Source organism: Amblyomma americanum, chromosome 4, assembly GCF_052857255.1.
Source record: "Amblyomma americanum isolate KBUSLIRL-KWMA chromosome 4, ASM5285725v1, whole genome shotgun sequence".
Classification (NCBI taxonomy): domain Eukaryota; kingdom Metazoa; phylum Arthropoda; class Arachnida; order Ixodida; family Ixodidae; genus Amblyomma; species Amblyomma americanum.
Genome location: NC_135500.1, coordinates 143,112,468 through 143,126,123, shown reverse-complemented (window position 1 = coordinate 143,126,123; position 13,656 = coordinate 143,112,468). Strand labels below are relative to the sequence as shown.

Sequence of the window (13,656 nt, the reverse complement as noted above, 5' to 3'; positions counted from 1 at the left end):
TGTCTTTCGCTCTTTCCTCTCACATCTCTCTTAACTCTCTCACTGTTTGCACGTGGCAACGATCGTGGCTCAGATTGAGCCAGTGGGCAGGCCCGTGCACTTTCCTTTTCATTCTTCCTGCGGTCGCAAGAACCACAACACCAAACTCGCGTTTCTAGCCGCAGTGGTGGCTTAGTTGTAACAGCTCCCGGCCGCTTGCCCAAAATACGCCGGTTTGATCCCGGCCGCGGCGGTCGAATTTCGATGGAGGCGAAATTCTAGATTCCCGTGTACTCTGCGGTGCAGAGGATGTTAACGAACCACAGATGGTCGACATTTACGGAGCCTTTCACTACGGCGCCCCTCATAGCTTTGGGACGTTAAGCACCAGTAAACTAAAAAAACAAAACTCCTGTTATTGTGCTACTAGCGGACGCGAAAATCTTAGATGTCGCGAAACACTGCGTATGTAATGTATGTGATGTGGGGTCATGCCGGAATGAAACGCGAACAGTGCCGGTGAACAAAACAAAATATTGTATACCTTTATACTTTAACATGCTGTGCACAACTAGCCTGATTCCTGGCTCTGAGGAAAGTGTCTGCCAAAGTATAGATTCGTAAACCGGTTGTAAAAGAATTTTACATTTCGAATTACATTTTACTGGTTTACAATCGAAAACCAATTGTAAAGAAATTTGTCTCTGCGACGTCGAAAGTTACGTCATATGCGTGTTCGAGTTCATTTCCGGTTTGACTGTACACTGACAAAAAAATAAAGGCATTAAAAGAAACTGACTTCAAATTAAAAAAAAGAGGCATACTTAAAAACATACATATGCTCAAAAAAAAAAGAATTGGGCAACGCGACAAGGCCGTCTTAAACATGGCCGCCTTTTTCTCGTGTCGCCCTAAACCATAAGCTCTCACTTCGGAGACCTTACACTGTACGGCGGAATGCCGTGCGCCCTACCACTTTTTTGTTCCTCTACCTTGGCACAGCGCGCTCACAGACAGAGTAGTGCTTTTCAATTTACTTGAGTGCACTAGCGGACATTTACATCTGCCTATAGCGTGTCCATCCGTCTGTCTGCCTTTTGTCAGCAAAATTTTAAGCAAGTCTTCACACTTGCCTGCTCTCGTGGGCTCCACAATATAACAACTACTGCATTCGGACGTTCACTAACATCCTCCGCCGCCACTGATCGCTTACCTGTATATTAATACAGTTTTCAGTGATATCATACTTACACCGGAAATTTTTTTCTACATCACAGAATAGTCAAATCTTTGACGGTAATATTTTAATTACCGCAAATACGAGTACTTACTTTGAACGCTGTAATTAAGGTTGCATTTACTGGGCCCCGTTCTTAGTAATCTCATACGAATGACCGACTAAAGCCGTGTGGCTCAGTGAGCTCCGCTCAATCACACCTGCCCTATTTCAATTAAGCGGCGCGATAATTTGTTTTAGTTTCAACCCACGATAATGCTTCTGTTCCCTAATGGTGTCTCAAAAGCCTTTATAACTACACCATTGAAGCTGATTAGCATCTGCCGATATCATTGTGTGATGTCTTCCCAGCGACGTCCCGAAAACAATAAAATGCTTCGAACTTCCACGGTCTCATTTTATTGCTTCAGTTATAGCTAAAATACAGATCGTTGACTTACATTGTAGCCTTTTCTTTACAAAAGATATTTTAAAACATATCCCCATTCTATCCCTCGTTGTTGCCGAAATAGCGCTTGAGGTCATATAAGGATTGTCTCGCGACGCTTGTTTTCATAAGACGAGCGCCGTGATAATATGACAAATGACCCTATGCCGTGACGCCACGCAAAAAAGACTCGTCCAGCGCAGAGTCCTGCAAGACACCCATTTCACCCCACTCCATGACGCCCCTTAAGCAGACATCGAAAAGAAAACGATGAGGAGAAATCGCTAATTTAGAAACCGCGAAAATATAAATCATAAATTCCCACAACAAACCTATTTAATAATCGTATTAATGATCACCATATACGTCCTTTTTTTTAGACTCATCCAAATTGCCGCTTGCCGTTGTAATTGTGGCGATGCCATACTCTCGCAAAGTGACAGACCGAATGAAAACGGTGTATCGCGTCGCGTAAATTCGCAGTCTAAAGGAAAAGCAAAACTTCCGGTTTCAGCTTCTGACTCATATCGAAGATTTTTTTTAAAACGACTTCTCGCCACTTCGCTGCTCAAGAAAGGGCGGAGCAGAGAATGTCACGTGGTTAATGGGGCACGGACTGACGCGATTTGATGGACCTCGCTTTGCGGTTCCCGCAGGCGGGCGGTTTTCGAATGACCCGAGAGTCACAGTGGTGGGGGTAGTGATGTTTTCTAAATTCTAAACACTAATGTGGCTACTACTATCGGCTGGCTACAAATCTTCAGTTGAAATCAGGCGCCTGTCCGTGATGGTTATAAAGGTAACTATTAGAATTCAGTTAGTCACGTTACTAGTTAACATAATTCTCCTTGTTCACGACATCCGCAAACAGTAGTACTACTACGCCGAAAAAAATTGTTTTTATCCGAAAAAAAAACAATTTTGAAAATTAGCGGCGGGTTTCCTTGAGAAGTCTGGCACATGCCTGTCTAAACTGTAATTGAGAAACTTGTCAGCGAAGGTTGTGATGTAATGAAGAGGTTCAAATAAATTTTGTTTGGCGGTGTCTCTCTTTTTCCAATGAAGTTTGCAGATCGGTTGACGTAAGAGACCGGCGCGATCTCAATAAGGTTAAGTTTGTTCCTTTAAATGTATTTCTAAATGTGCATAAATTTTCAGTGCGCGCAAATACAAAATAACAAGTAAATTTTTGTATTGCAGTTATGAAGTTACAAAGAAAATATTAATTATACCATTTAATCCTCCTCTACATTCGAAGACCAAGCATTGAACTGCTGTACACGCAAGGTGTGTTTATTTGTTAGAATACACAATGAAGGTTGGAAGTAGTGTGAAATCACATGCAAATCATTGAGCACATGTGTATTCAGACAGCAGAATCTGCCGTCTCTATTCTGGCTTTCAGGCTTTAGTGAAAGAAGAGAAATAGCAAAAGTTTCGACAATATCTCTTCAGAAAGTTGTCCTTTCTTTAAAAGCAAGTACAGGAAGCTCTTTATTCAGACTACAGTGTGCTTAGAAATTCGCTCGGTCAATTCTTGGCAGTGCCAAGCCTATTTTAGGAATAGCCAGCCAGAACAGCACGTCACAAAACCATGTTGTAAGATACAAAAGAATATGTCATCGTTTTCGAAATTTTTTTACTCGCATCCTTAGTGTATACTACCTGATTGGACCGGAGTAGACCCCTTTTTGTTCTGGTATTTTGAGAGCGTGGTGGCCACCGTACTGATTAGCAATTTATGCAATAGTCCTTACGTTCGTCGTAAATCTGGTTGCGCATCCTCAGGAAAAAGGGATGTTGCGTTATCTCGATATACAGGGCGTTTCACCAATGATATTGCACAATTTTTAAAAATAAGCTTCCTGAGTTAAAACTCTTTTTCCGGCATACCATTTTAGCGGCGTAGTACATAATAACACAGCTAAGACGTGTTGACATGCAGGGTGGCTAACTAATACTGAATGGTTAACTTTTTAACTATTACAATTAGGCTCCTTAATTATTGAGAGGCGTGTACAGCCCACCATAAATAATAACCATATCACTGATTAGAATTTCGGAAACACGGCTACTCTCGGCGCTGTGACCTAATAAATTGTAGCTACATCGCGACAAAATTCATGCGCTTTGGAGAAGCTTCTAGGAAAAGCAACCTTTACAGTGCATGTAACTTGTCGAAATAGGCAAAACTTGTTGCGCCACAGTGCTCAGGTACGCGCGTCTACAAAATTCCGAAAACAGATATGGGTATTACTCACAGTGGGCTACGCGCCTCTCAGTAATTAGAGAGCGTAATAATAATAGGTAAAGAGCTAACTATTAAATATTAGTCAACCCGCCTGCTAGTTAGCGTGTCTTAACTGTATTCTGATAGATTACAGCGCTTACAGTACTGTGCCGAAAAAAGCGCTCTTCTGGCTGCAAAAGCCTATTTTAAAAAATTATGTAAATTCTTAGGTGAAAGACTATGTATTTCCACCCTGCTTAAGTTGCAGCAGCACTAGCCCCGCAAATCGCCTCATGTCATTTCTGCACGACTCTCTGCCTCATTTCTGCACAACGACTCTCTGCCATCCTCCGCTATAAATCTATCTTCTGAGAATCCACTGCAATACCCTGCGTTCATCGATTATGTTTCCAACACACGTCCCGCCAATGTTAACTTTTTTTTTTTGACAGCGAAAGCTATATCCCCGCTGAAAAGGTTGTATGATGCAACAGCCTCATAGAGTCTTTGTGATAGAAATTTCATACAATTTGTCCAATACTGCATAATATCTGTATGAGAAATGTATGATTTTCTATAAATGAACGGCATCTGAATGATATTTTATATCATTTGTATAATATTTGGTGATATTTGGATGAAAAACTATGAGTGTATTGCATCATAGAGATTTTTTCAGCAGAGATTGAAGCTTTGGTTGGGGCAAATGGCCCTGAATTCTACCGCGTCAGCCGTTAGAGTTTTATGTCTTAATGAAATATATATTTTAACTAATTTATTTGAATTTATTCGGGTGGAATATTTTAAAGAAATTCAGTTCAATGGCCACCGCCTGCCACGGTTGACAGGTGGCGAAGTTTGCAGAGCGAGATGCCCCTCTCCACCCTTACGACTGAGAAGAGAGAGGGTGAGAGGTGGCCTTCTGCACATTAGCGCGACTAGGCTTTCTGTTAATGCTGACAATGTAGATTATAAAGCAAAATTCAGAGCCGAATGGCAAAAAAAAGCAATTGCAGCTTTCGATTAATAATGCGCTAAGCAGGTAAGCTTAGCTCTACAAATATTTTGGATTTCAGTTACGATATCATTAAATCAGGTTTAAATATTAATAGGCGGTTTTTTTTTCCATCGTTTTCCTTTTCAATGGTCCCACCGCAATCCCCAGTCTAATTTCTCGCATTTTCGCCAGCCTCCAAGCGAAAGCCTCAAAACTCAGCAGAGCAAGATGAGACTTCAGAAAATTAAATCAATTTCTTCCTTTGTTTAAAAGTAGTTAAGTCGATTGAAAGTGAATTGAGTCTTTAGGCAAATATTCTTAGTTGTCCTCTCAGATTTACATCACAAGCTCGAGGATAACGAAGATGGTCTCAACTCACCAGTGACGATCACCTTGCCGGCACTGGTGCTCAGCTGACTATCCCCCGTGAGAACGTTGTGCACCTGGCATCGGTAGGATCGATGCGTGTCAGCGCTCTCAACGTTGCGCACAATAAGCTCGCCCGTGGGCAGCATGAGGTAGCGGCCGTCCGTGCCTGCAAAAAAGAGAAAGATGGTACACTCGTATGTAGTAGCTGCTCGGTGAGCACAGAAAATTAGTGTGCTAGGATTCTGTAACGCCTTTTCATTCATGACCGGTGTCTTCGGCGGTTACTCTGTGAATTCGTCGTAGCGCTGCTGAGTCACCTCGGAGACACTTGACACTCATTCCTGAATATAACACTGCGGTGCAAGAAGCTTTTCAGCAGCGTTGCCATCTGGCTAGGCGATGATTATGATCGTGAAGAAATAAGAGGTAGTCAACTGCCGTAGGCTGTGCGTACACGAAAAAAATTTCTTGAAAATACCGGCTTTTTAAACGTCATGTCTAAGTTATGACTGAAACAATTTAGTGAAATACCTGTTTTGTTTTTATTGCAAGTTTGCGGATTACAAAGTTAATTGCTTTCTTATTCTCGTAATCGTGATTGCCGATTTATTCTGTGGTCTGAACTTTTCAGCTAAATTTAATCAGTTTGTCGTACTTAGAATTTCGGCTGCACCTTTCGTATCGAGGTAGGCGCCGAAGGCTGCCGCTGAAGGCGGAATATTTTGTGGCCGTGCTAAGCTCAAGGATTCTGATCCCAGGGGTGGGGGGGGGGGGGCGACTGCGAAGATATGGCCTTCCGTTTTCCATTTGTCCTAGATTGCTATCGATGGGTATGCGTAACATGTTGACGCGTAACGAAAGCACGCAATTTTGAAAAAGAGTCATACCTTTGGGTCGTAATATTGAGAATCAAATTTAAATGGGCCAACTATGGTTGGAAAAATGTGATCTAATTTTTATTGTTAATTGTTATACATTACTCGCCGGTCATTGACCGAATCTATTTCCGTAATAGCTCGCAGCCGAAACGGCAATGCTGATCGCTCGGTACTACCTGTTCGCTTGAAAGAAAGACGCGTATAAATCTTAATGTGTCCTTTTTACGATAGCTGAGCGCCTCTTTAAATACATACCCAGAAATTCTGGACAAGTGCATCATTCAAAGGGAAATTACTGACGAATGCAATTTTTATTATGTCGTTCCACTGTAAAAATCGCTATATTTGCCGATCTCTCCTCGGTAGGCTTGCGATTCTTTGTTATAAGCGTTTTTTCTATCGTGAAAAACGTTCCGCCTTGGCTTCTACGCCAGTCCTTTTCTTATCTTTATCTTATGCACAGCACGCGTGTCTCTGAAAACATCTACTGGACGGTAAATGGGAGGTACTTTTTTTTTCGACTTCGCAACTTACATACGACTGCAGAGTGAACACCACAAACTCTACTGTATCCTAAGCGCGCAAAACAAGAATCGACAGGAGAATATGTGATGGTAGTTTTGATACAAGTGCCCTGCAGCCAAGAGTGACACCTTGGCAGCCACTGGCAACTCATCATCTATATGGCGTTCGCAAGGAACGCGGATAACTCCGACGGCAGCTTAAATTTTAAAATGCGTGTTCTCTCCCAAAATTACCGCGAGTTCCCATCAAACTTGTTCTAGCTATGCACCGACACAAATCACGCGAGCTGTACACATACGGAGCCAAACAAGCCGCGACGCTCCCGGCAGTTAGCGGCTCGTCGGAAAGACAGAAACGACGGCGCGTTTGTATCGATCGGCCAGAAGGGAAATGCGAATGAATAAAAAAAAAACCCAGCGAGAGAATTGAGTCGAGCTTCCGGGAACAACTTGGTCGTTTTGTTTCTGCTACTTTTGCATGTGCATCTCGCATCCGGGAAGGCACTTGTTCTGCAATCAGCTACGAAGCGTGGCGCGTTGGCAGCCAGACTTTCAGGAAGATTGCGGGTTCTTGCAGCTCGCTTCACTTGGAGCCGCCGTCTGCGAGTCGAGCGGCAGGAGACGTGCGCTTTCCAGTTGTTCCTCGCCGTAGCCCGAGAGGAAACGCACTTCTGATCTACGTTCGATGCTCGTTCGCCGAGTCGCCCCTCTTGTTTGTTTGTTCTTTCTCTGTGTTCTCGAAGTCGGTGCACTTAAAAAGAAATCTTTTTTTAGACTTTCTTGGTTTTTTTTTGGAATCACAAACTAAGATATCCTGCAGTTCTAGTGTGCCGAGGCATCCGTGAAACAACCATCTCCCGCCAAGTGGCAACCTCTACGAGCATCGCAAGAAGAATCAATGCTTGCAACAATGATACCGCCTATATGCCGAACAAATATGAGTAAAGGACCTTCCTTGTATTCTTTTCTCTTCTTCGCCTGGCGGCGATAATTATCAGAATTCAGAAAGAGACGCTAAGGAGGCGCAAGCATTGCAAGCAAGCCAAATGGATCTAATAATATTTGATTTTTGGGGCAAGGAAATGGCGCAGTATCTGTCTCATATATCGGCGGACACCTGAACCGCGCCGTAAAGGAAGGAGTAAAGGAGGGAGGGAAAGAAGAAAGGAAGAAAGAGGTGCCGTAGTGGAGGGCTCCGGAATAATTCCGACCTCCTGGGGATCTTTAACGTGCACTGACATCGCACAGCACACGGGCGCCTTAGCGTTTTGCCTCCATAAAAACGCAGCCGCCGCGGTCGGCTTCGAACCCGGGAACTCCGGATCAGTAGTCGAGCGCCGTAACCACTGAGCCACCGCGGCGGTGCAAAATGCAAAATATATAAGCAGGAACGCCTGGTATAGCATCTTGCCTCCTAGCTTGATTAGAACAACCCGTAATCAGATTAAGGAATGTGTGATCGCAGAAGCTCACTGCCTGGCCTACTTTAGGCCTAATTTGAAAACTAACAACAAAATAGCATACGGCATTGCAACACCCTTTCAACTCAGCCTTGTACAACAAGCTCAGGCCGATATGAGAAGCCGCAGCATCTGCGGCTCTGCAACTACTTGCTCCTCGCCTTGTGGTTGCTCTTGGCGTTTCGCAGACAGCTTCCATTAGGTTTCATTACGGGGTAGCTGCTTCGCGTAAACTGAAGTGGTCTCATTCGCCATCGTGTTCCGCCGACCAGTGCGCGTAAGTCTTCTTCGAGCCATCAGTGGAACAAAAGCCACGGCTCGGATTCCTGGAACTTTTCATTTAGGCGCAACTAAGTCTAGACACAGCAGAGGAATCTAGAACGAAAGTAAATACAAACGGAAAGTGTAGTAAAAAAAAGGAAAAGTGAGAAAGGGTTGTGCCTGCCCTCTAACGTGTTCCACCTAGAAGCGCCAGTCAACATGCTTTCTTGACGAAAGCCCGGCTAAAAGGCTCCAGCCATTTCTGGCATCCGCTAATTAGGTTTACCGCCAAGGAAGTCGACTGACTGAACCACTCGCCGGCGAAGTTTCGGCGGCTACATTTTATCTGAGTGAAGACAGAGAGAGCCGACAAAATGGTGTCCAGGATACAATGCGACCACTCCTCTTTATACGTGTTTCTTACCTAAGTTCAGCCCTTTTGGCTATGCAATGGTGCACCACTCGCTGTTCGCGAAACTCCATGAGCGCCAGTGTAGAAGAGCGTTAGTACGTAATTCCTGAACTGCGCTACAGAACTGCGCAAATCGTGAAGCAAAAGGGTTGGTACTGATCGAGGTGTCTTCCGGGTGTTGGTTGGTGCCAGGCATTTAGTACGGCTTTGAGTGAGGAAATATCGCTTGCCTGACTTCTAATTATGTTCTGCGCTAAAGAGTGAAAAATCATACTAATTTGAAAACTGCGAGGCTGTTAACCCCTCGATATTTTAACCTCCTATCTCAAACTTCGAGTGCAAGACACCAAACAAGAGGTGGGCTCGTCGAACACTCTTCAGAGCAATAGTGGCAGAAAAAAAAGTGAAGCAAGACAAAAATAAGATACGCGAATAAAAAAAAAACATGAAGACGAACAGTGGTGGCTAAGTGATAATACTTGAGCCGCACCCACTATCAATGCAAACGCAAACCCATTTGGTTGTGTGCTAGTGCGAGGAGACGACAAGCTGACGCTAGTGTTGTGAGTGTCGTATGAACTGGAACCGCGCCTTCTGACTCAAATGATGTAAAAGAATTGTACGTGTTTTGTTACAGCTAATAATTCCGTCTTGTTCTGACTCAAATGCACGTCTTATACAGGACCAATAGCACTTGGATTTGAACTCGCAGTGCACTCTACCCATAGAAAACCGGGAGGCACACCTGCGTGAAAAAGTAGTTGGCAGAGCCCAAACAATATTTTGTCAACTACATCTTTAGGATAAACCCCCCCCCCCCCCGGTATAAAATTCACTTCCACTCAGTCACAGCCTTTTTCTGGCTACCTGCCGCACCCGTCATAATTCGCGCGCACTGCTCAATTCATCCGGACATTTCTTACCGTTAACAACATTCATTCATGCCACAAACACCTGAAGAAAAAAAAGTGATTCCAGTACGGAAATATTTTTGGGCAGTCCTTCCCATTTTAATATGGGCTTAGTTTCCTGTCGATGTTTTTGCAGTTCAGAGAGTGTTCCCACCTTTCAGCTTACTTCAGAACTGTATCATGGATCCCAACACCCAGGTATATTTTGATCATCGCCTTCCGCGTGCACATTTACGGTTTTTCTAACGCTTGCGCTCGGTGGATCATTGTGAATAATATTAGTATTATATACGAAGCACATATTGCTGACGCGTACGTCAATGTTCCTTTTTGATGGATGCACATCAATACATGGCGGTTTTCTCCCATAATGGAAAACATTATTTTTTATGTACCGGTTCACTTCCTGTGACTCCTGGCTTCAAATCATTTCTTGTTTTCTTGTTCAACAATAGTTCCATTGCACTTGCAGTGGTTTGCCGGCACATACTTAGATCCCATCGAGAATGCTATTTTTTTTGCCTGTTGCAATAACGCCTCTCTCAGTAAAGAATTATCTTGGTTCATGATATTTTAGAGCACACTATGTCTGCCTAAATTTTAGGTGCATGTTTGAGTAATGTTTGAGAACGCTGTTCTAAGTACGTGGCACATTTTTAGCTCTGCTGCTTTTATCCAAATCTTTTCTTTCTTTTTGAATGAAAAGCATGTTTTTTTCTTGCATTTACTTAGGCTCCACTACTAACTAAAGTTTTCATAAAGCTCTTAGCTGTTTTTCGTTATCGGACACTGTACTGAGAATGCGAAACTGCTCTTCACAAAGAACGACCTCAGAAAAAACCTAAAAACTAATAAACTAACCGGAATTGAACTGTGGCAGTCATATTATTTTCGCGCTTTTTATTTGTTTTTATACTTCTAGTGTAAAATACATGTGTAAAACTAGAAGAATTAAAGTTGAGAAACTTGCAAAGCCTGAGGCTTTTTGCGAAGAGAAAATTTAGCGATATACGCTTTCTACCGTCACTTGGATTAATATGATCTCCGCAGGTCGCGATAAAACGAGCGCGAGTAACGAGAAGCAAGTCGCTTACAACGTTATGACGCTTTATATGTGTAAACCGACACCCTCTATAGAAAAAAAAGAGAGGCAGCTGCAATATAAAAAAAGCATCCTACAAAATTAAGAGGACGAGTGGCTTAGAATTTCAGAAGCTATTCATTAACTGGAGTACATGAGAAATCTGAAGCCCGCAACGCAAAACGCCAAATTTAATGACAGCGCTGTATTTTCCCGAACGGTTTTGAGAGCTCCTTTTTCTCGGGCATTATACACCTCACTTTTTGTTTATGCGATAGGGCGTTTCTGAAGAAAACTATGAAAATGCCAGGTGAAACGTAAGACTAACGGAGGCAAAATTCTACAGTCCTGTATACTGTGCGATGTCAGTGCACGTTAAAGAGCACCAGATACTCGAAATTTCCGGAACCCTTCACTACGACGTCCCTCATGGCCTGAGTTCCTTTGGGACATTAAACTCCCATACACTAAAATAGTCTAACGACAGTTAGAACGATATCAAGTGCTTCATTCAATAAACTTGTTCGAAGACGCCGGAGTAAATAGATAGCGTAAGTTTAGTTTCACTTATCGCACCATATAAGCGTAAGTATAGTCGAAGTAAAACGGGGCAGCGGAGGTTACCGGTGATTTATATCTTGGCATGTGCACAATGATCGGCCAGATTATCTATACAGTAACAGTGATCAATTTAGGTAAAAAATTAGTAATATAACCCAGCTGAGACTGCACAAGGAACTAAATATTCGCATTTGTACATTACAGTCAAGCACGTAACTAAAAAGTCGGCCTGCCCGTAACAAAAAAAAAACTATGAATGTGATAGCTATAATGGCTTCATTACCATTAGCCACAATCTCCAAAAGAGTGCAGTATATTTACTACACGAAATTGGCTCCATTTTCAGTAAAGTTAAAGGTGCTGATCGTGTCCATTGAAACCTTCCAGCTGAAATTTGCGAACATTCTCTTTCTTTGCAACACATGCCTTCGACAGCTCCGTACATCATTATCAATATCATGTTATGCATTTTATATAAGCCCAAAAAGCATTACATGACGAGGGCATCTGCGAAAATTCTACCACCATTTGTCCATGGCTCACTCGCCAGTGAGTGGGTACTGGAACAGAGAAGCATCATATTTATTATCTGTCTGGAGGAGTCACGGATAGCCTTCAGTGCTTCTTATTAATAAACTCAGTGTCAAGTAAGAAACCTCGCTGTAATAAAAATCTTCAAGAACTTCGAGACTGCGCGGTAGTGGGAACGATGCGCGAAGCGATGACCCGTGACCTTATTGGTTCGTCCACAAAGTATCTTACGCTTACAAGTCTATCTACTGGGAAAGCTTAGCAGATGAACTCTTATCGAATAAACACGATCTTTGCGAAGCTTGAATTCGTCTTTGCGCATGTGATCCTCTCCCAGCAGAGAGAAACCGAGACATATAGATGCTGGCAAGCATGGAAAAGGCCGAGCAGATGCCGTATAATTGTGGTTTATTTCATAGACACTAAACAAGAAATCGGCCTGAAAATCGACGAACGTTACACTTTTATGGTACGTTATAAGGCCATTTTCGACATTCGGAAATAGTTAGCGGTATAAACTCACTTAGATATTCTGATAACTACCAGTAACTAACACGAACTAACGCGAAAGCATTATTCCGACGAATAAACATCCAGCAAGATCTTGGAATGTTTGTCGGTTTGCGAAGACCTTGCGATGTTCGTGGTTTTATTCCAAGTGTAAGAAATGAATGAAAATAAATCGAATAAATAGCCGCGACTGGGATTCGAACCCGCAGCGGCGCGAACAGATCAGCTATCGGCTGTAGCTATCGGCTATCAGCTATCGGCTATGTGGCTATCAGCTATCGGCTGTGGTGTTCGGCTGTGACGATAGCCACAGCCGAACACACCTGGTGCCAATCTCCAACACACTCTGCATTGTACATTGTAACATTCATCAAGTAATACTACTATTAAACTAATATTCGCAATTTGAGCTATGTGGTGGTAGTGACACAAAGGTGTCCGCTGCATGAGTTGGCGCGGACAACGAAAAATCGCGCTTTCAGGTAGTTGGCTGTGGTGTCCAGTTGCAAAAAACTGAGCGTTCTCACATTACTTCCCGATCAGCAATGCTAAATGGCCAGCAATTTTTTACATCAAGACAGCTTGCTATTTAATAATTCTACTAATGAGAATAAGAACGTCCAAGAATGGAGAGAAGCTAAAACTTTGAGTGTAACCTACGCCCAGATTATTAGAAAAAATAGGAACCGTCGGCTACCGAAATCCAGCCTCGGTTGTCGCTTCCCTTAATGCAATGAAATTCATTTGGTTTCGTTTAAAAATATGACTATATTATTTGAGCTGCCAAAATACTACTACACAGTCTGATTGGTTTACCTGAAGCAAAAGCAAATTTATTGCCGAGTTATACCTCGTGGTTCAGTGCTTGCCTGCCTTCTCAAATATTGCATAAACAACAACACAAATACAAAAGTTACGTTAATTCACTCTCCAACATTGTACTAAAACAGAATCGCACCAGTATGCTTTCTCTTCAGTAATAGGGAGGAACCATGCAAAAGAGCTAAGTGCGGTGTGGAAAGGGAACTCAATGGATGGGGGAAGCAAACGAACAAGACTTGGCGTGAATATCTAAGACTTCTCTCAGATGTGCCCGGAGAAGAGAGCGTACTTCTGTATTGAAAAGCCCTAAATTCCGAATTCAAATGAGAAAGAAAGCGTGGATTATCTTTAATTTTTTGCGAGTTTTAGCGTTAACGTGCGCCCGAATTAGTGCTTAAGATACCACTAAAACTAGAAATGTTAGACATTATTTCCGAATTTTTATGTGGAATGATAAATAATTTAA

The 13,656-nt window shown here is 42.8% G+C and overlaps 1 protein-coding gene across 2 annotated transcripts in view; it reads right to left on the bottom strand.

The window, feature by feature from the left end:
- LOC144128453 (cell adhesion molecule Dscam1-like) overlaps nt 1-13,656 on the bottom strand; it is a 264,634-nt gene that overhangs the window by 60,442 nt on the left and 190,536 nt on the right. For both annotated transcript variants that reach the window (XM_077661870.1, XM_077661871.1), the window contains exon 5: nt 5,250-5,405. In XM_077661870.1, coding sequence (XP_077517996.1) covers nt 5,250-5,405 — 156 coding nt within the window. The remainder of the gene's footprint in view (nt 1-5,249; nt 5,406-13,656) is intronic.